The following is a 24,206-nucleotide window of genomic DNA, read 5'->3' as shown; positions in this document are numbered from 1 at the left end:
TTGGCTTCAACGAGTTTGTTGATCGTATTCAACACGCGCGGTATGGGAGCCGTAGCGCGGGCTGCGGTTCGACACGGACTTATATATACTTAATGACTTAGCATTGCAAGAGTCAATGGATTTATAAAATAAATGTGAATTTGGAGACATTAAAAAACAAGTTAGGATCACAGTTGGTATCTTTAAGAGCTTTTCATAATTTTATGTACTTTACTACAGCTATATTCTTGTTATATCGGCTATCTATAAACGGCTGTATATTTGGCCAGCTTTGATTTATTGCATATTTTATTGGGTTATTCTCAATTTAAATATTGGGGCTTACCTACTTAATAACAGACATGTCTTTTGTTAGTATGGACCTGTTTTAATATTTGACTGCATATTGATTAAACAATTTTGTTCCTCTGCATGATAGATAAAGCATTAACTAATGGGACCCTTTTCTTTTCAATGCAACCAGGGAGTCGGCTAAGTAAGTATAACTGAGATATAAACTAAAAGAGGAACTAATATGGTATTCCTGGGTGATGGTTCCAGGTGATAAAATTCTTGTTTATAATGTCCAAATACTTTGGACATGTCATAAATGTGTGATCAGTGATAGGTGCTGGTACTAATACAGGGATGATGTTGTAATAAAATGTTATTTCAGTTTCATTAGTATATTTGTGTAAAAATAAAATGAGCACTTCATTGTCTTTGTGCACATCAACAAAGATGACCAATAAAACATTTTTGTAAACATACCATTTAAATACATTTCATTATAATAAAAAAAACGTCTAACATACAACTTTACATGCCATAAATAAACTTCACAGGTGGGAATTTACTACTTAAAAAAAAAGTATTCTTAAATTGAATTTTGTATTTTTGAAATAGGAATGCCGAAAAGGCCTTGGCACGTGGATCGGAAGGTACTGTGGAGGATGGTAATGAGTGGGAACGCGTCGCTGAGCTGTGTGACTTTGGGCCGAGGCGTGGCCGTGACGTTGCTCGGCTTAGGTCCATCGTGCTCCAGTTGAAACAGTCTGGAGTCAGACCTAAGCACCCACCGCGCACTACTAAAGTGTAAGTTTCTTTACAATGACCAACATTTGTTGCATTTATGCAATCCCAAACAAAATTTTTTACAGAATAATAAGACGATTTACTGGTTTATGAGTATATATTTTTTTAATGAAAATAGGGAAAAATACCTGAATAATTTGTAACTATCTAAGAATTAAAGGTAACTGTCTAAAAAATATATTCTATTTATAATACCATAAAATAATACACAATTATAATAAAATGTTTTTGTTCACAGAGCCTGAAGTGTCAGCAAAATGTAAAAGATACATTATTGCAAAAATTGTACCTAATCATCAGTCTCGGTATATAAAAATCACACTTATAATTATAATAATTTAGGAGAAATTTACTAATATAAAAGTTGTTCCACTGCTGTTTAATAATACTGGAATGTAATAACAACCATAATAGTGTTATTTATTTCATTTTATATTGTATTAAATGATGTATAAATCATAAAGGCGAACTATTATTAGGACTAGTTAAGCCACGTTTTTGTCATAATGTTAATAAATATCATTCCAAAATAAAATTATAATTGTTTCAATTTCTTTGGTATCATTATCCTATCCCAATTCATCTAAAATAAGTCACGATTTTTGTACATAAAAGTTTGCATATTAAAGTTATAAATACCTATATCATCCAACCATTATTTTACTTTTAGCAGATTGATCATTGAAATAAGTTAGTCGAGTGAGAAGCAGACTCTTAACTTTCTCTAACAAACAGATAAACTGCATTTTGAACACAAAATAAACCTTGCTAGTTAAGTTAAAACTGTTACCCCTATACATAAGTAAACAGTCAGTAAACATATTTAAGAGTATTATCAAAAATAATTGCTTTTACAATATACAAAAAGCAATGTAAATGGCTGGACAATGTATAACAATATTTGTGACTAAACAAGTAAAATAAGAGGAAACAAAGAGATGTAATCACAATCCCAAATAAATAATTTGAACACAATAACCATGGCTATAACTTATAATCCTTTGCAATATCAATGTGTTTCTTTTTATATATTTTTTCAGTCAATTTTAATAACAAATACATTAAACTTATGACTAAAAGAAATGGCCATACACCACATGTGAGGTAGTTTCGTAATTGTAATCCTAAAGGCTGTTCTTTATTCAATGATATTTTATTGTAAACTATTTCTGTCCTCTTTGTTATGTCCATCCAATTGTACATTTTCCTTATTCTCTTATTGCATTCAAATGGACATAATATATTCCCTTTGTCTATGTCGTCCATTGCCTTTTCAATTCCTTCAACTAGACTGCTAACATTTGGTTCTGTTAGGTAAATCATACTTTCAGGTAATACTTCAGGGATGCCACCAACTCTAGTGGAAACCACTTTTAACCCACAAGAAGCAGCTTCAACGATTGCCATGCAATAAGCTTCTGTTAAAGAAGTATTTAAAAATATATCCCCTTTCACTAAAACATTCCTGACTTCTGAATGTTTGAGACTTCCTAAGAGGGTAACACAATGCTGGAAGCCCTTTTGTTCCCTTACTTCTTGCAAGAGCCACATTTTGGGACCATCTCCACCAACTATAAATCTTATGTTTGGATATTTGGGGCACATGTCAGCTATTACTGCAGCCATCAGATCAACACCTTTCCTGTAGACCAGCCGGGATACAATCACTATAGTTATCACATTTGGCTCTCTTTTGCTTGGGTCTGGAGTAAAACTGTAAGCATCAACAGCATTCGGAATCACAGAAACTTTATATGCCTTCACTTTTGCTCTGAGCACTGTATTTTCTTTTCCAGTGTGTGATACACATATACAATGATCACACTCACACAGACACATCTGCAGATACTTGTTAGTGAGGACAGCAGATGTGTCAGCAAAACCAAATAGGCTGTGATCAGTAAAAACTGTCTTGAGTCCCATTAATTTACCTATAATTGACACTTCATGGCATAGGACACTGAATGCAGAATGCCCATGAACAATTTCTATTCTCTCTCTTATCAATATGTATCTTATTAGTGCTATATTGCTTATCATAGTTGGTAGGACACACTGTGCGTAAAATACCCTGACAGGCAAGTAATATACTTTGAGTCCACACGTTAAATAACGAATTCCAACTCGCTGACCGTACGAATGTGTTATTATAACTACCTTGTGCCCTCGCTTTATTAAACATTGAGATAAATTATAAATATGCTCTTCCACTCCGCCCGTATTAGGATAGAAGAAGTCTGAAGCCATGCAGATAATATGCTTCTTGTTCCTTTTACGGATTTCCTGTAAAAATAGGTTATCGTAAAAATATGATATTTCATGATGATGAATAGACGTATATTCACATTTACGGCATAAGTGCAATAAAACTAAAGTACCTTTCTTTGCAGCGCCATCGTAAAAAGATACTGATGTATAATATAAGATAGTGACACTCAATTTATTACTTTTAATTCAAAAATCGCTCCTCCTCATCAGGCAAATCCTTTCACAACAATAATTAATAATCAGAGTTGACAGTAACATTGTCATGGAAATGACACAAGAAGTTATGACATTTGACGACAGTACATCATCATCATCATCATCATCAGCCTATCGCAGTCTGGACATAGGCCTCTCCAAGTGCACGCCACTGAGATCTATTTTCGGCTTCTCGCAGTACAGAAAATTTAAATCTCGGAGGAAATCAAAGACCCACGTGAAAATTGCGGAATGCTTTTTCCCGTGCACTGTGATTGACGTAGCGCGTTGTAAAAAGGCCCATGGTGTGTACTGAAGACTGTTCCTGAAGATTTCTTTCATTAGTAAAAAGTTTAGTAAGTTGTGTCATCAGCTGCTATTTTATTCTATCTATGGTTTATCAGTTGTCAATGTGTCAAAGTCAAACCTATATGTGCGTGTATCGTTGTGTGTTTTGTTTATTTCGCATTTTTAATAAAAAAGCAAATCTCATAAGAGAAAGAGACGTATGAATGAAAAAATGGACGAGAACAAAAAAACTGATCGGAAAACGAAAAGATTTGCCGCTCGGTTGAAAAGTTCTAAAGGAATAACCTGTACCGATGTGCCTGGACCGGTAAGTCGTGATTGCTATTATGACGATGAATTGTTAACATCTTTATCATACAAACCTTCTCATTTCAGAATATAGTTATTTGCAATGCTGGTCAAGCAACTGGTTTGGAGAAAGAAGCTGTAAATCTATTAGTTAAAGAGTGTGGTCTGAGTAAACACAAGTTTATCGCTGAAAAAGGGGAAACTTATTCCTTCCTGATTTTTGCAACAACTGTTGATGCTCAATTGTTTTATGACAAATATAATGGTAAAGCTAAAGCTGACGAAAATGGAACCCCACTCTATATAAACTATGTAGAAAAAGGTAAACATGACCAGTGTTTGATGACCAGATTTTTTCTGGAAGACAATCTTTTTAAACTTTAATATTATTTATTTTTCCAGTTCCCAATACAGAAATAATATGTCCACATGAAAATCCTAAAGGATTGTATTTACTGAAAAATTTTATCAGTGAAGATGAAGAAAACCTATTTATAAAATTATTTGATTGGAACTCAGAGTCCAATTTGAAAAACCGTCAAGTAAGACATTATGGCTATGAGTTTAGATATGGAAGTAATGATGTGGATTTAAATAATCCTTTGATAGAGAAAATACCTGAAGAATGTGATGTATTGTGGGAGAGATTGAAGGAACAAGGATTTGACTTAGGTGTACCGGATCAGCTGACTGTTAATAAATACAGTCCTGGACAAGGTACAGTATTATTTATTTTAATTCTATTGCTGTCTCAATATATTGCTTTAAAAATTATGGAAATATACAGGAAGAGCACATGGGGGGAGTAATAAGGGAACACATAGGTGTAGTGGCAGAGTGCATAGGAATGTACAATGGGGTGGTGAAAAAGGGCGGAAATAGCGGAAGGACATTAAAAGAATAAATAACTGTAACATCACAAGTAAATTAGGGTTGTGGATATGTAGATGTACCACTGAAATTAACTTCTCCCAATTTCCCATTCCCAGGAATACCATCACACGTGGATAAACACAGTCCTTTTGGAGACACAATCCTGTCTCTCTCTCTTGGTTCAGATGTGGTGATGGATTGGAAGCATCACAGTGGGAAATATGTGCCAACTCAAGTTCAGGCAAGATCTCTACTTGTTATGCAAGATGAGGCCAGGTGAATAGATGATTTAAAGCCATGGCCACTTTTTCAGTTTCATATTATTTGGATAGCAATTATAACAGCTTTCTCATTTTTAATATCAATTTCCCAACAAACATATTCACCATGTAATTTTTTTTTAAAGCTAGTATCATTTCCATCTACAACTATTTATTTGAACAATTTCTCTGTTACCCGTCTTCCATCTTGTTTCAATTTATTTTATTGATTCAAACATTTAATGCTCATACAAGAACACTAAACAGGTTTATGAACATTTTATTTGTGGGTTCCCTTTTTGATGGACATTCCAATCTTCCATTATTTATTGCCCTAATTTGATGAAAAACAAAAACACCCAATCATATGTATCTTAATCATCAGATATGACTGGCAGCATGGTATCCAACCTCGAACATGGGATCCCATCATCGAAAATCGGTTAGAAAACGGACAGAACATCAAAGTTATTACTAGTGACACTGTACAAAGGAATACGAGAATTTCTCTTACCTTCCGTTGGACTAGGATTGGTCCATGTGAGTGTAGGTACAAGACTCTCTGTGACAGTGCAGAGAAGGTGTCTCCAGATAACTTGAAAGATGACCTGGCTTCTAATTTGGAAGACTTACATGTGCATCAGGTTTGTATAATGGCTTATTTATGGCTGCATTTTAAATAATGACTTCTATAAATAATTTAAATTCTAGTTATCTTCTCCCATATTTGTGACTAATTGTTTTCTCGAGGTTTCACCCGTGTCCCGTGGAAACTACGGCCTGCGTTGGGATGAAATATAGCCTATGTTACTCGGGAATATTATAGCTACCCAACAGCCTCTTGGATACAAACAAACAAAAAATGTTTCCTCTTTATTATATTCTTATAGATTAGTTAGTGGAAAAGTGTTGATAAAGCAGATTTTATTTTCAGGTCTACGATCAAATAGCGGGTCACTTCAGTACGACACGGCACAAGCCATGGCCGAAAGTAGTTCAGTTCATGGAAGACGTTCCTACGGGCAGTGTGGTCATGGATCTAGGATGTGGTAACGGCAAGAATATACTGCGGCGAGATGATATTATGCAGGTTTGTTAGAACTACATATTAACCAGAATGATTACAAGTTTAAGATATGGGCTCTAGGAGGAAAAAAAAAATCACTCGCATCAATCACAACTCATGCAATGTTCCACGATGCCAACAGTTTGGCGAGAACCATACTCTTTATTCAGGCTGTCTATGTGGCAAGACGATTACTGAAGAAATTTGCAAGCTTTTTTATTGCAGCTGAATTAAATTGTATGTTTACATACTGCCACCTGTCCAATCAAATTACCTGAATGTAACTAAGTCATGCCTGTTTAATATCTATTATATTATTATATTTTTTACTTAATAAAATGTTCTATGTTGCAGATTGCTGGCGAACGCAGTTCAGGCTTGCTATCAGAATGCAAGGAGCATTTACGTGATATCCATAAAGCAGATTGTGTACGACTGGATCTATTGAACCCTATGCTGAGGGATGGCACTGCTGATATAGTTATTTGTATTGCTGTTATTCATCATTTTAGCAGCAAGGTGAGATACCCCAATTGACCACTCATTAATTTCAGCTATTTTGGCACATCAAAATTGTCTTATTATAGTTCGGCCATTCAGAGAATGCGTTCCTGACACGTCGCGATTGAACTGACGACGTAACTTTGCAATGGCGTTGCAGTTACGATAAAAATATTTTTGCTGGTTGTTTACCGTTTTAACAATTGAGGAGCATTAAAACAACATTATTATATCAATAATCAATGAATGTAGTTACGTCGTCAGTTCAATCGCGACGTGTCAGGAACGCATTCTCTGAATGGCCGAACTATAACCTTCGATATCACAACACTGGCTTAAAATTGTCAGAGTAAAAAAAAAATACTAATATTTCCCCAGGCTAGAAGACTTCAAGCCATATCAACAATACATCGTCTTCTGCGCAAAGATGGCCGCGCCCTAATCACTGTTTGGGCTAAAGACCAAACTAAGTCTAACTACCTCTGCAAAAGCAAACAAGAACAACATGATAACAATATGGCCGAAATGCAAGTAACGGTAGGAGGAGTCAACCTCCCAGTACATGAAAACAGAACACAATTCAAACATCAAGACTTACTCGTGCCTTGGAAGCTAAGAAAAGTCACACAAAATAAACTAGCAAATACACCAGCGAACACCTTACTAAGATATTACCATGTCTTCGAAGAAAATGAACTAGATGAACTATGCAAAGAGGCAGATTTCACAATCGAAAAAAGTTTCTATGAAGAGGGTAACTGGTGTGTTGTATGTAAGAAAAAATAAATTTACTGAGGTAACACTTTGTACTTTCTTTTTTTAATTTAAAAAATTATCCGTCTACAAAATTACAAAAAAAAAACGACTAATATAAAAACACTATATAAAACAAAGTTTAACAACAATGTGTGTCCTGCGCATATGAAAAACTGAAGTCAACGCAAAATTTATAAACGCCATTTATTTACTGGTCTGAAAATAATTACAAAAAATATATACTTTCATTTGCACATACCCAGATTATTTTGTTCTCAATTCAAACTTCTTTATTAATATTGCAGTCTTTTTCCAGCAAATAGACCGAAAAATTAATGGAAGCTAAACTTCAGTTTGTAGATAAGTAACCTTACTTGACAACTCTGATCTATTTCCGTCTCTTTTTTGTTTTATATAAAACTAAATGACAACAGTAGTTTTTGTTAATAATACACAACATAATTTGGAATTCCCTTTTTTAAAATACACAAAATCTTTACAAAATTATCATTTTTTTTAACTAGACAATTCGAATAGATATTATAATGGCTTAATATGATTCTCCCAAGCTTCTGCAGTTGTGACAAGTTCCTACTCAATCAGAGTTCAAGAACTTTTAGTATTCTTTCAACGATATCACTAACATCAAGTTTTAACCATAGAATCACGTAAATGACTCGAATAAAAAAATACCTCATTATTAAATACATAAGTACTAATTTACTCAGCTTTTGCCTCGCAAATAGATGCTTTCTAAACCTAGCCCGAGATTTCTCTATCACATATGCGCAGAACATCGCATCAGGCCTTCATTAACGCTAATTGCAACAACGGTATAACAGATATGGTAGACAAATCCGCCAACACGGCATCAACGTTCTGCAAAGTATTCACTTGGAATATATTCTCTTTTCTAAAACTAAGTATTGCCAGCGCCAATAATGGTAGGATTTCTAAACAATCGTAGCCGAGTATGGCATCCCAGAGTAGAAGTAATTGATCCGGTGGTAGATGACCGCTGAATGCTCGCATCAACCATTTGAACACCACTCTGATTCTAAAAAAGAAATAAAAAAATTAAGTAACGAAAATCTAACTGTTACCTAAGATTAAAGGAAACTTAATACTTACGGATTAATATTAATATTTCTAAAATGTATCCATAATAATGGTTCGTTCGCTTCTAAAAGCCTCTCGTATAAAAGGCACAATGATACTATACCCTGTAATGTGAAAAAGAATTTTGTACAAAGAACACTTATTTTTTTATGCTTAAAGACAAAACTGAAATTATAATTAACCTGTGGATGAGTCGAAATATAGTGGAGCCGATGCCAATATCGTATGTAGAATGCACGAAACGTGTAGTACAACTGAACTGGATCGTCGTACAGATAGCAGAATGGTGTTGCTGGAAAATACAATGTCTGAATTAATCTAGATATCATAACCATATGCCAAAAACATGGTACATATAATTTTGATTATTTGGTTGAAAAAATAACGTACAAAAACAAATAGGTCCTCCAACTTTTAAACCTCCGATTGTCAGGTTTTGATAAAAAGAGTAGCTGCCTGCCTGACTTATTATGAAGTCTTGTTACCAAAGCCATCTAATGAGTTTGTTTGTTTCGACGCGTTAATTTCAGAGATTCTGGATTGTTTTGAAAACTCTTTACAGTGCTAGACATCAGATGCGGGTGAAAAAACTGACAGAAGAAGGTAAGCTTACCATACATAGTGAACCCATGGAAGGGAATAATCCCGCTCGGCGGAAAAACAGTGATGCTTTCGAGCGAAGTCTGTTTGCCTTTGATAGTGACGGTGGGCGGGTTGCCGATACTGCCCTTCAAGTGCTGCATCACTTCGATATCACGGGAGAAACATAACATGACCTGAAACGGACGAAAATATGTACCTACGGAAGACTCCATTTTTTTTTGTAGGGAAAAGATCACTCTAAAGGTGGGTCTACGCTAGACGAACCGAGTACGAGCGAAGCACAAGCGGAGCCGTCCTCAGCTTGTCGTTCGCGGCGTCAAGTGTGGACGTACAAGGAACCTACAACGATCACTGTCAGCAAATCCCTTTGTGTTCGTCAAAAACCGACAACAGGCGGAACGCAGCCGAGCACGAACGAAATCTTCGCAGCACGCTCATTAGGCCTCGGCCTCGAATTTTGCGGGCAGCGGGGCGGCAGCGGCGGCGGCGCGGGCGGTCACCGCTTGACCGGAGCGCACCGCTCGTTGCCCGCGCCCGCGCCGCTGTATTCGAGGGCCGGTCCATTTGATTATACGCGTAAGATCCTGCCGCTCCCGCGCCGCCGCCACTGCCGCCCCGCTGCCCGCAAAATTCGAGGCCGAGGCCTTAGAGGCTTGTAAGTTGGTCCACACTAGACGAATTGTGTTCGGCTCGTGCTCCGCTCGTGCTCGGCTCTCCTAGCGTAGACGCAGCTTAAAACACACTGTGTAAATCACAAATTCTTGAAGTTATTTTTTTTTAATTATTTATTAGGTATCTGAATCCGTCGAAACGCTTAGGGAAGTTCTAGCGGCGTATGAGGCCGAAAAGATGAAAAATACCTATAGCTGGTGGAAAACGGTATAATCTTATGAATTACAGATTTCCTTTTAGCTAAAATAATTTAATCTATCGAAATAATATTCATATTATGAAATAGTCTCACCTGATAGAGCAAATCTTCAAATACAAAATACTGATCATCATTAGATGCTGTCAACTGCACATCTTTGAAAATAAGCTTGTCTATCATCAAATCTACTTCCAGGACATTCTTCTTTAGCTGGGCGAAGTATGTCATTTGCTGTAAATCATAATATAGCCTATATTGTACTTTCTTCGAAAAATAGATAAATTAGGAAAAAGAGGCGACTTGCTATTTTAGAAGTCGGCTAAAGTTCACCCAGAGCTTTTTGCTTGATAGAACAACACACATCAATCTACTTTACGAAAGAATAATAGCACAAATTAAGACATATCGATTACCGGAATCTTAACATCGGAGCCCAAAACTTGGGACCACAACTTCGCCCTCAGACATTGAGGACTGCCTTTTTTTAAATATTCTTGTACCACAGGCGCGTAACCGAGGGCCGCTACTCTTTCCCCCAAACTTATGCGTTCAGCTTCTAGTGTTGCAAACCCTGGTACTGTACTTGGCATGCTAGGGTTGACGCCTAGAAGAGGCTCTCCGTTTGACCATTCGGGGAATACTTTTCGCTGCAAAGAAAAGTTATGTTGAAAATCTACTAAGACTCATTCAATCTCAATGTTTACACTTCAATCGAATTTGGCAGCGGCCCAAGTATGTGACCCTGTGGAACTCTGCAACTTGCATTAGAATTTTGGCTAAGGAGACGTGTAAAAATATTCCCGGAGTTATATATTAAATCGTGATTATTTAACTATACTTACTAATTGGTCTAGTGTTTTCACTTGAATGGGTAAATGAGCAAACTCCCATTTAGGTTCATCTCTGTAAGAAAACATCAGTATGAATTTTACTATTAAGACACTAGATTTTTCTAATTGAATCTCAAAACACTCACTCTCTCGTGTAAGGAACATAACCGGATAAAGTTATTAGTACTTCCAAGAAGTCTTTTGGCGCATAAACTGGTCGGTATTTCGAAAGATCTGTAAAGTATTATCATAAGTCATATCATCATTTCCCTTTTTATTAGTCCACTTAAGCTAAGACAGAAGAAAGTGATGCAAAAGTGGAAAGTATGATGTATCGATAAGTAAATGGATAAATTACCTAAAGTATAAGTACTAAGTTCATTCCACTTTTCAGATAACTCCTCTTGTTCACTTTGAGGTCTAATTTTAGCTAGTGACGTCTCCAGATCTGTGCACATTGAATTTAAAGATTTGTGTATTCTCTTCTCCCATTGAGCACTTGCTTTTAATAGTGATGTAAGTGGGTCCAATTTCTGAAAAAAAAAATTAATAGGTATCAATGGCATTGGACTTGCATGCCCACAACAAAAAATTACCTGTGACGTCACACTTATCTTTTCTTTTTATGTAGGTACTCATGTGTAGTGTGATAGGTACCCGTAAGTACTCCCTTATTAACCACCACCATGTACTCCCTTATCAAAGCCGGCAAGCTGTTTCTTTATGTAAGCACCCTTATCGAACCCCTTAGGTACCTTTTTACTTCTTTATGTGCTGCCCTCATGTACCTAAATTTAATGTGCCCACAACTTTTCTGAGGCCTAAGGATTTGCCCCTGCTATATGATGCGAAGTGTTATCGTGATTTGATCGTGATATTTTTTTTTTCTAAACTTACATTTTGTTTACTTTGTGTTCTGACCCAATGAAAAACTGTATTCCTAAGTTTAGTGTCCAAACCCTTCTCTTTCATAGCTTGCTGCAATGTTTGTTTAAAATCTTCTTTTTTAACATTTGGTGACGATACTAATTTCTGAAAAAAATAACAATAAAAAATTATGCATCGTTACACCCTATGAAAGTTGCGTGATGGACAGAAATTATTTTTATATCGTGCGTCAGTAATCGTAACGAGTGCTCGTGAATCTTACACATTAGGGGCTTCGTACTTAAGTACCTACGTACTTTAAAAGTATGATAATGGACATTCAATCCGAGGAATTGTTTGTTGATTGCTAATTAGGAATCGGTAACCTAAGCAGGGGCATGATTAACGTAACATTTATATGGAGACGAAAATATTTTCAGCGGTCGGAAGGCCTATTAAGCTGAATAAATTATAAAGTACGATTTCGAGATAAATACTTAGATAAGGCTGTTCTATTAAATACCTGTACATCACTATAAAATGATTTGTATATTGAGAGATTTTTTATTTCTTCGGCTAGTTTTAATGCTGTGTGGTGTATGGCTTCTTCTTTTATACCTTCCATAATTACTATTCATGAATTATATCTATTTTAAATTTGTAAAAATAAAATAACAGACGTAACTGTGTTTACTTTTTTTTATAAAATTCATAGTTCATATTAAAATGTAAAGACACTGTTACCGTGGCAACTGGCAAATAATAGTAATGTGTCAGAAGCTGTGGGGAATAGGAAAAACTATTTTTCGTCAATATTCCAAAGCAGCATTTCTGTATTTTTTTAATATCAAATAATCATTTATGGATTTTCCCAAATTAAACTTTCCCGCGTCGGTGGCAACTGGACTTTATACGACAGGATAGTAAATACGTTTAAAAGTAGAAAAATTATTGAAAAAGACAGTTGAATTTATTATTCAACTTATCTGTACATACTCCATAATATATTTTAGATTCAGAATAATATGAAAAGTACGTGAAATGCCTGGATGTAATGTCGTTCTGGGTAATAATGAAAATTCTGTTTTGCATAGTTTCCGAACGAGTTCTCAGCTATCAAAACATATGTCAACAGTCAGCTGTCTCGCTGGCTGACGTGACGTTTATTGATTGTTTTGACAACAAAGAACTTCTTGCGTGCGTGATTGTATTATTGGAAAAATGGGGAAAATATTTCTTGACCACATTGGTGGTACTCGTTTATTCTCATGTGCATCTTGCGACGTGAATTTGACGAATCGTTCGGAGTTGATTAGCACACGGTTTACTGGAGCCACAGGTAGGTTCTGGTCTTCAATCTGTGACTTTCAAAAGTTCGTCTTTGTGTTGTTTATTTACGCAATCATTCTTATTTGTGCGATGATATTTACAAATACGGATTGTGTTTGTTATTTTTTATATCGGTGAATGTGCAATTGTGGTCTGCACAGACAAGACCTACTAAGAGTAAGATTTATGTGAAAGCAGTTACATTCCACGTACTTCAATAACATTGTATACCCAACATACGCAATTTTCAGTTATACATAGGTATAATTACTATTTTAAAGTGTAAATAATGAAATATTATACCCACTTATTTCAGGTCGAGCATTTTTATTCCATAAAGTAGTGAACCTAGTGTACTCCGAGGTGCAGGACCGTGTCATGTTGACAGGGCGTCACATGGTGCGCGACGTATCTTGCAAGAACTGTGGCACTAAACTTGGCTGGGTGTATGAATTTGCTACTGAGGAGAACCAGAGGTATGAACCAATTTTAAACCTTATTTGAATGTTGATAAGGTTGATATTTATTTGGCAGTTGAACTGTACTGTTATAGTTGACTCTTTCTTACTTTTTTCATGGCTGTTTTATTTTCCAGATATAAGGAGGGGCGTGTAATTCTTGAAAGGGCTCTTGTGACGGAGAGTGATGGCATTGAAGAAATCCAAGTTAACAATGATGACTAGCTCAACTTTACTCCTTAATTTAATTTATGACTTTAAATACCAAATCTAACAGTTTATTGTAGAAGTGTTTGCAAGGAAACTGTATTTTTATTTATAAATTATTACTCGAGAAAGAAAGTAAATCTTAAATCATATTTTTTTAATCTCTCACGCTTTCTTCTCTTGTTTTAATTAAGACTATATAATAAAAGCTAACCAAAATAAATTGATTTTTAATTACCTGGCCTAAGTATCTAAGAAAAATCACAATACCTACCCTTTTAGGAAAGTTTGGTAAAACAGATTATTACAAAATGCAGTAAATTACTTTTCACACACAACATTATCCTAAAAGAAGGAAAATATTGTTTGAGGAACACAACACATTTTTTAAAAATATATCCTCGTAGTGAGAATGCCATTCTATAGGTACATTATGGTAATAGTATCTAGTAGTATTATAGCAACTATAGGGAAAAAGTCAGAATTATTAAGCTTTTTGAGTAAAACTGGTCATTAGAAAAAAAAACATAGAATAAAAGGGTTTATTTGTGTGTCCAAACTTTTCCGTTTCAAGGGTCAAACGTTTACATCTGAACGGCGCAGTTCTTTAGACGTCATTGTCTCCACTCAATGCGCGCATGCATAAAATATTACTGAATATATGAATATTGTGGAGTATCTTGAGAGATGTAGATGTGTTCAAGACAGTTACCATCATTCAATGTTTCGTTACCACAAGAGCATGGTACTATACATTATATATCATAGAATTATATAGTATTCCACTACCGTTTCTATACTTATGTATAGTTTGAATAGTTTCATCTCATTCTAACGCTGTATCAACGAAGGAGGTTGATGCACTGGTTGCAATAAGGATACGATTGTTTCCGGTCTCAGGCTCGAATTCAAGTTGTTTTTTTTTATTACACCCTAAAGTAGCCCGACTACATGGCGATCTTACTGTCGCGTCTTCACTAATGTATTAATTTTCAAAGGCCAAGTTCAGCAGATGGATTTTAGAAAACTCAAGACTTTAAGAGCTGCCTGTAAGCTCTAAAAAAGTACCTAAAATGTATACCAGACATAATAGGTACGCTAGTGGTACATATTTGGAACAATGAACAACAGGAAATGAACCGCCCTTTATTGAGCTGCGATCGTTAATTTTAACTCGGTCCAAGTTTTCCTACTGGTTTACCAACTTTATCGCAAGCTACAAATACTTAATTATCAGGAATTGAGTCTTCCTAGTAGTTGCATTGTTAATAACACACGCCCTTTAAAAAAAATGTAGTCATTTAGAGAGTGGTTTTTCGGGTCTAACGTTGAACTCAGCAAACTTGAATTTTGAATTGGCAAAGATAAAAACGATTACACAGTCGGTATCACATTTTATTGATAATATACAATAAAACACAACATATATTTTTTATCGGACGATAAAACCTTTTCCTCTACCTTCATGCGATTACTTTAGCTCTGTTTTACAAATTGGAATAATAGTTTAAATAAAATGCCAACAACATATAATAGCTCTGATTAATACAAGCAGTGATAATTTGCTAATTACATAGTTATTAAGCCCTGTTAGGGAGTGAATAAAATATTTGTAATTCGCGTACTAGGTACACTAAAACATCGATATAAGACTTATTTAATTTTTAACATTTCATTTCATCGTTTAATTTTATAATAGATAATAATATTTTTTTAGTTTTGTGCTGCAGTTAATTTACAATGTCTGGTACCTAGGTAGGTACTTTATTCATTGAGTTCATAAAGCAAAACTTAAGGGCCTAGGCACCTGCTCCAATTCTGATTAATTATGAGCTTGTACTTAAAAAAAAGTTAGATTAGGCTGTACGACAGTTAGCTTATCTATCATTTATACCTACATAGTGCACGTTCCGTATACATTCCGGACTAAGCTTCTTCAGTTCGTCAACTGACTTCTCTTTTCAAAATGTACAATTCCTTGAACAATATTGTCCAATAGCTTTGCAATAAAAGCACTCGGAATAACTTCGGATTCCGATTAAATATTTCGGCGAAAACTTAAAAAACGAGATAGCACTGATTTATGCCATACACGGCACCAAAAACTAGCAAAATTATATACAAATAGGTACATTATTGAAAATGTGCGTTAGCTTTATAATCGTTGTATAAATAAAGTGCTTACAGCTTAGGTTTTATACTAGATACACACACTAAACCCTACATTAAATTACACCGAATATTTATAATTATGTAAAATTAAATGAAATTATCACTGCCTGAATTTGCCTACCTATACATACGTACTGCGTAATCTACGCGTACAAACAAAAAAAACATAAAAATAACGCACCATGTCATTACCATCAAATACTTCACATAAAAAAGCACCTCCGATTACAAGTTTTGACAAGAATATAAGTTTAAAATTAAAATACAATAATTTTTAATTACTATCTTAGGACTGTTTGGTATAAATTGTGTTACATATTACTGAGTTTTTTGTTCGACTATGTGGTAAAATATTATACAAGCATTAAAAGGGATACATAAAACTTACACAAGATTGAAGCAACGCAGGGATGAAAAGGAGAAGACATAACATAATAGTACAGATGAAAGTCATAATAGCAACCAATTTATACAAACAGTACTTACACTACCAACACAATATTCTGTTACAGTTACCATCTTATGGAAAAACAAACACCTACTGTCTAAATATCGACTGCTGAAATAATTTACAATAATAAAAAATATAATTTTTAAATCATATAAAAAAGATGCAAAGATTTCGAGTGGGGGCATATGAGACACGCCTAGGTACAAATCTTCAATTTGTAAGTCGATTCGGACTTCTAACTAATTAATTATTTTTAGAATAATCTATGTTACTTAATACAACGTCTGTATAACTGCTACAAGTACCTAACGCTAATTAATAGCTCCAGTATGCCATAGTTCGTTAAACAAGTATTTTAGAAATACGCGTAACTACGGATTTTTCTTTACTTAATAATTATTGTATAGAAGGTATTTTATTTTGTATTACATTTTATGGAAATGGTAGGTACAATGTTTAATATTTCATTAAATTCAAAATACATACTAGAGCTTTTTTAAGGCGGCCAACCGTCCCGCATTCTGCGGGACCGTCCCGCAATGCTTGACGAAATCCCGTTTTGAAATTATTAGTAAAATAGTCCCGCAAAACGTTGTATGCGTCCCGCATGTCCCGCAACCCTATTTTTCTACCACGCTTCTACACAACACCCACCTGCGCGCACGCTCAACAGTGCAGGAACACAGATTACCTATAATATAATCTCGTTCTCTTTATTTCTACTGAACTCGTGAGGCCTAATGATTTTGAAAATAAGACATTAGTGCACGCTGTGACATGATATTGATAGGTTAAATTATAGCTTTTTGCTTACGGTTTTTATTTTATCAGTTCCGTCCGATCATTTTTCAATGCACCCCCCCCCCCCCTTTTCACGAAAGGTTAAGTCCCGCATTCAGTTTTCGGAAAGTTGGCCGCCTTAAGCTTTTTTAATAGTGTATGTCTGCAGTCTGTATCGGTATGAAGGTTTTAATTTTAGCTGCAAATTTTTATACCGCAACGCTTACCATAAATTAATTTTAGAAAATATAGGCCAAATTTATAAATAGCAGTGGAGTTCGAATTTTAATAGCAGTATTATAATATCCGATTCTTTAAGGGGTGGAAATCTGAGCATCAAAAGATGCGTTAATTTATTTCGAAAACTGGTAAGCGCTGTGTGAACTGACGACATATTTCATTGTATTCATTCTAGAAAGTTCGTAAATAACCATCGATTGTAGAAATATATATTCAGTAGATAAGTATATGAATAAAATCAATATTTTCAAATCAAACTCCAATTCGAGATCACGTTGAAGTCAACCTCCTGACTTTCATATAGTGCATATTAAAGCAACAGTGTGATAAATTATTCAGGTCGCCGTATAAAACTAACGTAATAGTTTTTAATTAACAACATTCATTTATTATTATTTTCCTCTTAAGCTTCACACAGAGCACGTGCGACACAGCACAGAATAGTAAGTAGATGTATCTACTTTTAATTACTTAATAAGGAAAAGCATACATCTACGTATTTTAGGATCTCAAACATGATAGGTGTTTACCGTGCTATGTCGCATCGTATTTAAACTTCGAACAAACACATTGACTTACATATAATTAATTTCTTTCATCTTATCGTGGACGCTAAGATACTTTATCATGATCACATGCCACTGGAGATTATCCTATGTTACACTATGCACGTTTTTTTTGTGTTCCATATGAGGTAAGTTCACATTAGGAAAAATGCTTATTTTATATTATCACTTATCACCAATTTTACGCCACTCAGACACATTTTCTTTTCAGGGTTCCGTACCCAAAGAAATGATGTGTTTCCGCTATAACAACAAATACTGAAAACATAATGCCATTCAAGTGACTTTTTTGGCCGATTTATAATGGTACGGAACACTTCTGGACCGGCTCGTACTTGGGCGATTTTTTAAAACTAAATCGCTCGGATAAATTACCCAAAGGGTAGGAAGGTGATATCAGTGAAAACTGAGTTACAAAATGAACTACGTATTTTAAAACCAAAGAATTGTGGCATAGAAAAAAATATATAACATCTAATAAGTATTCCCTACCAGTAAAACAAAATATCTCTGCATTTTCCTTGCATCTTTAATTTAATTTGGAAGAGTAAGCACTTAGGTACTATATTCTGTTGTTACGAATACTTAATACTATTTCATCGCTGGAACAACCTACGGCTAAGCGCGAAGAGGTTTAGAACACGTTATAATAAAATCAGGCCGTTAATTAAAATAAAATCTTTAACGAAATATACAAAATATTATATAAAGTGCTAATTAAATATTTTATTGTGTGACTTCTTCATTCCAAAAATTTCATCTGCATTGATATTAAAATTCCTTAATTTCATTTTGTTACTGTAATATAATCACTTAGGGTGTTTTGTACAAAAGCGATCAGCTTGACTTAGTTTTAAAATCATTTAATGTTCAATACTCGAATATAATATTTTTTATCATCGATCACGTTATCCCACCCATATAAGATTGTTCTGCTATAATAATAATATATTTTTACTTTACGTTCTAAATGCATAATACAATTATTTATTCATTGAAATTAATTGATTCATTGATATGGTAAAATTTAAAAAGGTACACTGCATTGTTGATAATTAAATCACTACGTTTACTAATTAAAAATAGACATCTGTATGAGTAAAACTCTACGACAGATCCTTGTTTTGAGATAAATAAAAAAACATCATTATTGTGTTCAAGTTACTACGTGCTCCAGAAACGAGCCTTTGCCATTTGTTACAAGAAATGTATGTAGGCCATAATCATCACAACTCTGAACGAAGGACTTGTTTACTCAAAATGTTATTAATTTATAGTGCCCGTTTAACTATATATCAAGAGTTACGGGCCCCGCATCTAGCAGCTAATGACCATATTTTTATAAAGTCTTCCTCTTTTTAAGACTTATATTTTGCTTGTTGGCAGTGTTAAATCTTAAAACCACGTTAATTCTTGTCATGCGCTACTAAGTAGAATCTTGAATACGACGGAAAAAATAATAAAATATTTAATATGTTATATAACAAATCGAAATTTTAAGCATGTGTTAGAGAAAATTGGAAAGGTCACAACGAATGTGATCCTCTACATTTTTTTACGCGATAAAGCTTTCGTTAGAAACTTCTTCGCGCTTTTAGCTCGATTCATAAAAAAGGTACGGAATGCGACCACACACGAGGAGAGTCTTGGCTCGATTCCGGTCCAAGACCAATTCTCTGTTTCTCAGTTTCAATAAACTCTAAAACGGCCATATAAATAAACTTATACTGTGCCTCGTTTTGCACCATACCAGAGCGCTGGTCTCGCACCATTTGAACAGTACGATGGATATCGATTTCACAGTCGAATCCCTCTTTCCTTATTTGATCTAGAATCATATCGATGACTATAAAGGTCCCTGTTCTGCCAATGCCCGCCGAGCAATGGACGCACACGACTGCTTGTGCGGGTGGATCCGGCCCGGTCATAATCTGTTGCAGCCTATAATTTACATCTAACAGTATATTCAGAACTCGGCCCGGCTCCGATGGAACGCCGTGGTCCGGCCACGCAGTAAAGTGAAAATGATAAATTGTTCTTTTAACGCTGCTTTCCTCTTTTTTCGTAACTACAAAACGCCGCAACGTGTAATCTGGCGTAGACGATTCAAATTCATTTTGTACAGTAAACTTTTTGAAAACTTCTGTTTTGTTCAATTCTGGCCAGTATCGTTCGCATTTTACTTTACCACGTTCGATCTCTTTTGTTGTCATTATAATTATGCGAACGTCCTCCTGCCATATCATCGACCAGAATGGAGCTATGGTGGTCGATAAACAACCTTGAGTGGCGATGTATATCTTATTGTAGACGTGATCGACAACACCATTTTCAGTTTCCTCTGTTGACTTCGGTATTGTGGTATTAACATAATTCGGATTTGTTCGAAGGACAGACGGCTCAAAAGGTGGGATTGATTTTGTGCCGTTACCTTGAATTTTGACGTTACCTAACTTTTCTTCACATACAATAACACTTGTGTGAACTGGTGACAACTTGTCTTTACTCTTTGAAGGCGAATTGTTTGATTCTCGACTCATATAGGGGCTATTTTCATAAGAGCCGTTACTACAAGAGTCGTGAAAGTCGGAGCCCATGTCTATCATTTCACATCGAATATAATTGGCGTTTATGTAGTCCGAGCCGGGAGGTGCATCCGGAGGAATGTCTTTTAGCACCACTCGGGTACGATCGAAAGGAATTATATTCTTATACCGATTTTTTCGTATATTTTCTGGCTTTGATCCCTCCATCCTGTCGAAAAGTTGAAGGTTCTCCATCATTTGCAGAGTCTCAAATTCCTCCCAGAAGCCTTGTTTGTATGCCATACTCTCTATTGGACCTTCGTTTTCTTTTTGAAGTTGTTTCACTCGTGTATGGAAATGTCGCACTTGGATACGAGTAGCGTTAAAAGGCTGGATCAGTCGCAACACTTCACCTGTCGTTTCGACCATCGGAAAGTTTCTGTAATGTTCTATTAGACTGACAAGATCAGGAAATTGTTGGCCACCACCGACATCGTACTTGTTATCTTGCCGGCGGATGATGACGTGTGTGACTCGATCTCGCGTCCTCACTGATAGAACAAAGTCGCCAGGTTGTCGTTGAGACTCCCGAACCAGAAACGAACCATTTTTACCATTCTCCAGCATAACCCGTTCAGCTTCCTTAGCTGTGAGTTGTCCATGGTACCAGCGCTCAGTTGTAGGATCAGCGCAATTAAGAGGTGTTTTTAACCTAATGACGTTCCCATTTTTCTCACGCAGTTGACACTGGTTGTCCATGTAGTATTGAACGAGTTCTGAAAGTGTGGCAAACTTCTCACCTCCGTAAAGGTCAAGGAACTCGCCATTATTTTGTATCTTAATGTGTGTCACTTCGTTACCTCGCCGTACAGATAGTGTGAAGTCGCCCTTGTTGCTCATGCTGGGTCTAGCTAAGAAGTAGCCATCGTGGCCACATTCCAAGAGTATCTTTTCTGCCTCCACCCCTGTTAGTGTGGGATGAAACCATCTTCGTGTAATCATCTTATAAGATAAAAGCACCAGTTTAAACTTACAAAATACTAAATTAGTGTGTTCTTGATTTGAATCCTAGTATTCCTCCATGCATCCTCATTTCTCATCTGAAAGTAAAGAAATAAATATTTATTTAGTTAAAGTGCTGGTTACTTTTTATTATTATTTATTTGTTTCAACATATTATGTTTCTAATGTTCACCCATTAAAATATTCAGCCCTTTCCTAATTAAAACGGAACTGATAAAGTTAAAAAAAGACAAATACCAATTTAATAATCAATTAATTCATTTATTTTGTTCAATTGTATGTAAACAATAAAATAAGTACTTTTTCCCATCACATTGTATAACAATTCTTGAAAACGTAACAGGAAAATTAGGGGCAAAAGTCCCATAATACTCATTGTGTTATGTTCATAATTGGTTTGAAGTGCCATGCTTTGTACAAATGTAAATAAAGTCAATAAACATTATAAAACCATGTGCTTCTACCTACGGATTTCTATAACATATCTATCTACTAAACTGCCTACTAGAGATAGAATTTTGACTTAATGCCCCTAATATTAATGTCAAATACCAAATTCTAGTAAGAAAATTGGCAGATAGCTAATAGAGCTCTGCCATACATTAATAATGTTGTTGTTAGAAATGTTTACAAGCATTTTTATTACCATTTTTGGTATAGACCAAAATAGATCTACCTAGGTCTAAGTTTGCTTATTATTCAATTGATCAGAAGCAAAAAAAAAGACTAGGTAGAAAGGTATTTATTAACTGTATAAAGCGTGGCGTGTAGATTAAGCTTAGCTTTAGAAACTGGCTAGTTTCTAAAGCTAAGCGTTGCAGGACAAAACAACTCTTTGGACATCATTACATATAATTAATACCATTAATCTTTGAAACCACCAATTCTAGGAAAACATGGTGGGAAAACATCAAATACAAACGAGAATATGATTAATTGTGTTGTTTTACTCATTACCAAACTATCCATTATTTTGGAATTAAAGATTGAAATTTGAAATAATTTATAAAATGATAGATTAGTTATAGAAATCCACTGTTTAGCAAACACAATGTTTGCGCAATTGAATAACAATAGAGCAATAAACATGGTATATTGATGGTTCTAGAACATATTTTCAGGAGACACTTAGATTTTATAGTACTCTTGTAAGATAAATTTAACAGTGATAGTTACTGTTATTGTGCACTAGTTATTCCATACAGTTTTACTCGTGTGATAAGAAATATATCTGTATGCTGTCTACCTATATTAATAGTACAAAGGTGGAAAAAAAAACATTTGTATGGGAAAAGGCTCGGGACATGATGATGATGTTTGTAATGGATAAACCCAAAAATTATAAAACCGATATTAAAAATTATTTCCCTGTTGGAAAGCTACACTTTTTCTCGAGTATCATAGTATGAGCAATAGTTTCTACAAGCATAGTTTCAAATCTCGGGAAAGCAGCTAGTTATATATTAATTTGTAATTTTAGAGTGAAAAAGAAACTTTCATGATTAATGTTTATAAATCATACAGTACATGATATTAAGCTAATAATTACTGAAATGGGCAATATTATTGTTTTTAAAGAGGTTAGTTAAGCTAAACTAACCTAAACTTTAATTATTAAAACATATATTTTTGTTTTATTTTACTTGAAGTCTAAGTTTTAAGAATTATATTATATTTTTTACTCTCTCCAAATATAACAGAAATATTTTTTGAAGTTGACTGTAAATGTATATTCTGATCTTCATATATCAGTAATAAATTCCTGGGACCAATATAAAGTAAAAGAAAATATTTTGACATGTTCTTTGATACCGAGCCATTCATATTCTAAGTAGTTGTTACAGGAAGTATGCTTGTCCATGGGTAATGAACAGTGAGTGCATTTGTTACATTCAAGGTGCAATTTCAATGCCTCATATAACTCAGTCCGTAACAATACATAACTTTGTAAAATTATGACACAAATTGTGTAGTTTACATGTAAAATATGACATCATCCTATCATTGAGATGTGAATTCAATAAGCAAATAATGCACTTAATGCCAAAGACTACATGTTCATGAGGCTATTGTTCAGAAATGTTGTGTTAAAATTAATAATTTTACCGGGAGCCATACTAATATTGCGGGAAACAATGCGTGCGATTGCTACTTATATTGTGGACATTCACTATAATAAAGTATGTATTGTTATACGTACGGAACGAATGCACAAAGGTATACCCTGAAGAACATTATCACAAGTCTAATGCCAACGATGTACAATATTTGAGCATTAAGGCAAAACACTCACCTCACAAAGGCACCCTGTCTTCTTACACTGAACGATATCCCTCAAAATAGGAATTATATGTACCGAAGTGCTGTTGCTATGCTGACACAATTTTTTTTAATACACTGTTTTCAAGGGCGTATGGGCACATTAACTTATTCATTGAAACTACAAACTAAATATATTCTAAACTTAAAAATTACCGAAATATTGTATTGGTAAACGAAACCAATAGTCGAAAAAAATATTTCACACAAAAAGAAGCAGAAAATGAACTCCGTGCTCGAGTTGCCTGCAGAAACG

At 34.8% G+C, this 24,206-nt stretch overlaps 6 protein-coding genes and 1 long non-coding RNA gene across 9 annotated transcripts in view; 3 read left to right on the top strand and 4 right to left on the bottom strand.

Annotated features, from left to right (window-relative positions):
* LOC124632300 overlaps positions 1 to 220 on the bottom strand; it is a 642-nt gene extending 422 nt beyond the window's left edge. The window contains exon 1 of the long non-coding RNA XR_006984607.1: positions 90 to 220. This is a non-coding gene — a long non-coding RNA (uncharacterized LOC124632300). The remainder of the gene's footprint in view (positions 1 to 89) is intronic.
* Positions 1 to 1,609, top strand: part of LOC124632292 (clathrin light chain) — a 3,116-nt gene extending 1,507 nt beyond the window's left edge. Inside the window, exons 4-6 of one of the 2 annotated variants that reach the window (XM_047167076.1) lie at positions 464 to 475; positions 886 to 1,074; positions 1,313 to 1,609. In XM_047167076.1, the coding sequence (XP_047023032.1) occupies positions 464 to 475; positions 886 to 1,074; positions 1,313 to 1,319 (208 nt within the window). In that variant the 3' untranslated portion in view covers positions 1,320 to 1,609. The remainder of the gene's footprint in view (positions 1 to 463; positions 476 to 885; positions 1,075 to 1,312) is intronic. The other variant, XM_047167077.1, reaches the window with a different exon arrangement.
* LOC124632279 (tyrosine-protein phosphatase non-receptor type 11) overlaps positions 1 to 24,206 on the bottom strand; it is a 26,875-nt gene extending 2,669 nt beyond the window's left edge. Inside the window, exons 1-3 of one of the 2 annotated variants that reach the window (XM_047167053.1) lie at positions 23,925 to 24,206; positions 19,973 to 21,708; positions 9,513 to 9,518 (exon numbers count right to left, since the gene is read on the bottom strand). In XM_047167053.1, coding sequence (XP_047023009.1) covers positions 9,513 to 9,518; positions 19,973 to 21,610 — 1,644 coding nt within the window. In that variant the 5' untranslated portion in view covers positions 21,611 to 21,708; positions 23,925 to 24,206. Of the gene's footprint in view, positions 1 to 9,512; positions 9,519 to 15,248; positions 21,709 to 23,924 lie in introns of those variants that run through there. The other variant, XM_047167052.1, reaches the window with a different exon arrangement.
* LOC124632281 (phosphatidylinositol N-acetylglucosaminyltransferase subunit A) lies at positions 1,153 to 3,605 on the bottom strand. Its single transcript, XM_047167056.1, has 2 exons — positions 3,453 to 3,605; positions 1,153 to 3,357 (listed from the first exon to the last, which is right to left on the bottom strand). The coding sequence occupies exons 1-2, from the start codon at positions 3,468 to 3,470 to the stop codon at positions 2,059 to 2,061; spliced, it is 1,317 nt and encodes a 438-aa protein (XP_047023012.1). The 5' UTR covers positions 3,471 to 3,605; the 3' UTR covers positions 1,153 to 2,058.
* LOC124632280 (alkylated DNA repair protein alkB homolog 8) lies at positions 3,682 to 7,643 on the top strand. Its single transcript, XM_047167055.1, has 8 exons — positions 3,682 to 4,153; positions 4,222 to 4,456; positions 4,537 to 4,851; positions 5,124 to 5,283; positions 5,653 to 5,911; positions 6,202 to 6,357; positions 6,688 to 6,852; positions 7,213 to 7,643. Exons 1-8 carry the CDS (start codon positions 4,046 to 4,048, stop codon positions 7,618 to 7,620), a joined length of 1,806 nt encoding a protein of 601 aa, XP_047023011.1. The 5' UTR covers positions 3,682 to 4,045; the 3' UTR covers positions 7,621 to 7,643.
* LOC124632297 (TBC1 domain family member 19) lies at positions 7,622 to 12,538 on the bottom strand. Its single transcript, XM_047167081.1, has 11 exons — positions 12,404 to 12,538; positions 11,911 to 12,045; positions 11,372 to 11,546; positions 11,160 to 11,247; positions 11,026 to 11,086; positions 10,597 to 10,830; positions 10,277 to 10,414; positions 9,323 to 9,485; positions 8,892 to 9,001; positions 8,722 to 8,813; positions 7,622 to 8,647 (listed from the first exon to the last, which is right to left on the bottom strand). Exons 1-11 carry the CDS (start codon positions 12,503 to 12,505, stop codon positions 8,392 to 8,394), a joined length of 1,554 nt encoding a protein of 517 aa, XP_047023037.1. The 5' UTR covers positions 12,506 to 12,538; the 3' UTR covers positions 7,622 to 8,391.
* On the top strand, positions 13,027 to 14,097 carry LOC124632294 (protein yippee-like 5). Its single transcript, XM_047167079.1, has 3 exons — positions 13,027 to 13,219; positions 13,526 to 13,685; positions 13,805 to 14,097. Exons 1-3 carry the CDS (start codon positions 13,102 to 13,104, stop codon positions 13,890 to 13,892), a joined length of 366 nt encoding a protein of 121 aa, XP_047023035.1. The 5' UTR covers positions 13,027 to 13,101; the 3' UTR covers positions 13,893 to 14,097.

The sequence above is a fragment of the Helicoverpa zea genome, chromosome 8, assembly GCF_022581195.2.
Source record: "Helicoverpa zea isolate HzStark_Cry1AcR chromosome 8, ilHelZeax1.1, whole genome shotgun sequence".
In the NCBI taxonomy this organism is placed as follows: domain Eukaryota; kingdom Metazoa; phylum Arthropoda; class Insecta; order Lepidoptera; family Noctuidae; genus Helicoverpa; species Helicoverpa zea.
Note: the sequence above shows the minus strand (reverse complement) of the source record. Positions and strands in the feature narration are given on the sequence as shown.

Excerpts from the sequence above, each read along its gene's own strand:
- LOC124632280 (XM_047167055.1), top strand. The coding sequence starts at position 4,046 with ATGAATGAAAAAATGGACGAGAACAAAAAAACTGATCGGAAAACGAAA. Across the intron at positions 4,154-4,221 it reads GTACCGATGTGCCTGGACCG|AATATAGTTATTTGCAATGC; the intron begins GTAAGTCGTGAT and ends TTCTCATTTCAG. Across the intron at positions 4,852-5,123 it reads TAAATACAGTCCTGGACAAG|GAATACCATCACACGTGGAT; the intron begins GTACAGTATTAT and ends TCCCATTCCCAG.
- LOC124632297 (XM_047167081.1), bottom strand. The coding sequence starts at position 12,505 with ATGGAAGGTATAAAAGAAGAAGCCATACACCACACAGCATTAAAACTA. Across the intron at positions 12,046-12,403 it reads CATTTTATAGTGATGTACAG|AAATTAGTATCGTCACCAAA; the intron begins GTATTTAATAGA and ends TATTTTTTTCAG. Across the intron at positions 11,087-11,159 it reads TATGTTCCTTACACGAGAGA|AGATGAACCTAAATGGGAGT; the intron begins GTGAGTGTTTTG and ends GTTTTCTTACAG.
- LOC124632294 (XM_047167079.1), top strand. The coding sequence starts at position 13,102 with ATGGGGAAAATATTTCTTGACCACATTGGTGGTACTCGTTTATTCTCA. Across the intron at positions 13,220-13,525 it reads ACGGTTTACTGGAGCCACAG|GTCGAGCATTTTTATTCCAT; the intron begins GTAGGTTCTGGT and ends CACTTATTTCAG. Across the intron at positions 13,686-13,804 it reads GCTACTGAGGAGAACCAGAG|ATATAAGGAGGGGCGTGTAA; the intron begins GTATGAACCAAT and ends TTTATTTTCCAG.